A 3,569-nucleotide genomic window follows, 5' to 3' on the forward strand; every position below is an offset into this window, starting at 1 on the left:
GGGGACCCTGGGCTGCCAGGCTGTCCCCCGGCCCCTCCTCACCTCCAGCCACTCCTGCAGGGACCCTGGACTGCCAGGCTGTCCCCCGGCCCCGCCTCACCTCCTGCCCTCTCTCTGCAGGCACGGAGTTTGCTGTACCAGTTCCGCCTCCTGCCCCGGATCCCCTGCAGCCTGCATGACCTGTGTAAGCTGTGCGGGACCGGCATGTGGGACAGCGGCTGCATGCCTGCCGTGGAGTGCACCGGCCTCCACCCGGGCTCCGAGAGCTGTCCCTATGGGGGCACGGTGGAGATGCCTTCTCCCAGGCCCCTGAGGGAAGGCAAGAAGGGCCCAAAGACGCCGCAGGACGGCTTCGGCTTCCGCAGATAGGTCGGGCCCCCCGCATTGGACAGGGGTTGAGGGGACCTCCCCGGAGGCCCTGGGCATGGGAGGGGGTGGGGCTGGGCGTGGAGGGGATAGGGGACGGTGGGAACCTAAGGAAAATGCTTTTGGGCAATGTGAGAGGAACCTTTTCATATTAGCAACAAAATTCGGGTCCAGAAGTGACAGAAGTCAGACCTGCAGCCACCTGGAGGCAAGTCAGCTCCTGAAACGCTATGGTGGAACGTATGGCCACTGTGCCTGAGGTGCAGGCTGGCCAGGCTCTCCTGCTGGCTGCCCTGGAGGATTTCGGCACATCCAGGATTTGCTCCAGCCTCTTGGGCAGCCAGACAGCATTGCCAGGCAATGGGGTGAGCAGAGATGAGAGAAGGCGGCCTCGCTCACCCAGCAGCGGCGAGAGCTGCAGAACCGAGTGGGGTCCCGTCCAGGTCCAGGGACATCTCTGCAAGCCAGACATACTTCCTCGTGAGCTCTCATGCTCTCTGAGTGAGCCGCACTTCCCATAGCTTCCCCAGCCGCAACTGGGATGCCTATGGAAAGACATCTGCCATTAAAAAAAACCCAGCAGCCCAACTGATGTGGGGACGGACAGGTGGAAGAGCCGAAGAGCAGTCAGGTTTGAGGAGCTGGGGCATGTCGTGTTTATCCGCTTAAACATTTCGTCCTCCTGGGACATGAAGGGAACCACCCGCCTGCCCGGGAGCCTGAGCCTCAGGCTGCTGGAGAAGCATCCGATGTCATTTTCTTAGCTGGGGGTCTTCTATGTGACGTGAGGTTCCTTGACACTGTTTAAGGTCACCCCCACCAAAAACAGCAGCCAGCTGGGGCTTGAGTGGGTCGCTGTGTGTGTGTCCCTGTGTGCATGCGTGTTTGTGTTGGAAGAGCCTCTGAAGATGATCTGCTTTGTCCCAGGGACGTGGCAGTATATTAGCTGACCAGCCGAGACAAGGCCCCCTGGAGATAGACTCTTCACCTCCCTGCAAGGCCTGCAGTCTCTGCTGTGCACTCAGATATACACGTCAGCTTCTCAGGTGGTCGGGCGTGAGAGAGACCACAGTGAAGGAGCCAGCACTCAGGACTCTGCCTTCCCGACACACTCTCCCTCCTCCAAAAGACTGTATGTCAGTTGCTCCTTCTGGAGTTTAGAGATGGACAGACAAGGGCATGCGATCTCTGCCGTGAGAGCCTCCAGCCAGCTTAGACGTGTTGAGCCATTCACACAGAAAGCTACTCCTTGAGCAGGGAGACCAAATCCCTCCTGAAATCCTCCACTGCGTCTTCCTGGGGGGAAACCCCTTGATGTGCTGAGAACCATCATGGAGACAGGGACGGGGGCTTCTTCCCACTTGAAGCTTTTCTCCCTGAAGGGTGGGCACTGCTGGACCATGCCACGTCAAAGCCGTGTTTCTCTGCAGGAAAGAGGAGGACACCACTTACCGGCCTCCTCCTCTTCCTCCTCAGCTTCTCATTTCTCCATGAGCCCAGGTCCTCCAGCAGGCAATCCCAAGTTCCCAGGTCCGTCTGTCCAAGAGCCTTTTGGAGAGACTTTCCTGGAGCCCCATCAGTGCCCAGATCCTGGGGTACCGACCATTACTGTCCAGCAGTGGGGGTCCTGTGACGGGGGTGGGGTGGGCTTCTCATCCACTTTGCTTCTGGGAAGAGAGGGCTGCCTTTCTGGGCTGGCTCCTGGTCTGTTAGGGAGGTGGCTGGAGCTTCTGCCGACCCCCCAAGAAACCAGTTCTCTCCATTGCCACAGCCATGCTGTGTGATGAATCCCGAAGCACTCGGTGGCTTGCAACAGTCAGCACTGACCTAGACCAGGAGTCAGCAGTCTGGGCGGGGCAGTTCTGCCGGTCTAGGCTGGGTTTGTTTGGGGCCAGCGGGCTGCCAAGTCCCAGGAGATGCTCCTGGTGCAGAGGTCAGACCTGGCACTGCTCTGTGGCCTCTTCTGTCCCTCCTGCAGACCAGCCATGGCGGAGCCAAAGGCAGGAAAGGAGAGGCGGCCAGTACCTCCCCAAGCCTCGGCAGACAGCACACCTGCAGCCCTCCCCTGGGCCACAGCAAGCCATGTGGCTGGGCTCAACGTTAAGGGGTGGGGGGCGGACCTGCCACTTGAGTGTCCCCTCTGCACAGTCGGGTGGCAGTAGACTGAGAATTTGGAGGGCTGAAGAATGGGGACTCCAGGGAGTCTGTGTCCTAATAACTCCTGCTTCGGCACTCCTTCCCCACTCCCCCTCTCCAGGAGAACGGTCCCTGCATTTCACTAGATACCTTGTGCCTTTGAGCTGCTGTTTGGGAGGGAGGAAGAGGGTGGCCAGGTCCAGGGCTCCCCTCGCTTGGGAAGGTCCTGCAGAAGCCATTCCTTCTGAGTCTCCTGGCCCTACAGCTTCTCACCTCTGCTGCTCCCCAAGACCTGACCCAGACCCATCAGCCGCATGTCCGCACCAAGTGCCACCCCCGCCGGGCACTGCTCACACCTCACGCTCCCCATGGGCTGGCCTGGACCCCAGTGAGGCCTGCACCTCTCAGATCAGCCAGGACCTCGGAAGCCCTGACCTGGGTATTCAGGGCTCCATGGAGGAGACGCTGCTGGGGGTGGAGAAGCCCCGCCCTCCGCAACTCCCTTAATCTGGATGCAATTAGAGGAAAGCAGCCAAAGGCCTGCGGCAGCTGTTGCCCCGGGATTATTCCCAGCCAGCAAGAGGCATTAGGGCGATAATTCAGTCATTAGACTTCTAGCCTTCCCACCGCCAGAACGTGCAAATGGGGGATAATCAGCCCTGCGCGGCCGTCCTCAGCAATGCCGCTCATTTAACCCATTTTTTAAAATGACACTTAATGTTATTGGCTGGCGGACGTGTGTGCGCATACTTACAAGTTGACGTGTGGTGCGGCCCTGCTGCTAATGTCTGTGCTGACAGCGGCGCCCGGTGCTGCTCAGGGCCTCTGGGAAGAGAGGGCACCTTTGATGTGGGCGTGCCGGCACTCGAGGGGCAGCATGGTCAGGCTCGATGCTTGCCGGCCCTGGAAGGTCCCGCCGGGGTTGGAGGATCAGGTGAGCATTCAGAGATCTGGGCAGGAAGCGGAGAGCCTGGTGTCCTCACCATGGACAGGGGAAATGTGGACTGCTCCAGAAGGTTCTGACTCAAGTCTCAGCCCCGAGGACTCAGAACTCACAAGCCACGGAC

General features: G+C 59.9%; 1 protein-coding gene across 4 annotated transcripts in view; it reads left to right on the forward strand.

Moving 5' to 3' along the window:
- TBC1D16 (TBC1 domain family member 16) overlaps positions 1-3,273 on the forward strand; it is a 93,650-nt gene extending 90,377 nt beyond the window's left edge. For 3 of the 4 annotated variants that reach the window (XM_017524951.1, XM_017524950.1, XM_017524954.1), the window contains exon 12: positions 121-3,273. In XM_017524951.1, coding sequence (XP_017380440.1) covers positions 121-369 — 249 coding nt within the window. In that variant the 3' untranslated portion in view covers positions 370-3,273. The remainder of the gene's footprint in view (positions 1-120) is intronic. The other variant, XM_017524953.2, reaches the window with a different exon arrangement.
- The last annotated feature ends 296 nt before the right edge of the window (positions 3,274-3,569 follow it).

The sequence above is a fragment of the Cebus imitator genome, unplaced genomic scaffold (assembly GCF_001604975.1).
Source record: "Cebus imitator isolate Cc_AM_T3 unplaced genomic scaffold, Cebus_imitator-1.0 Scaffold36, whole genome shotgun sequence".
Taxonomy (NCBI): Eukaryota; Metazoa; Chordata; class Mammalia; order Primates; family Cebidae; genus Cebus; species Cebus imitator.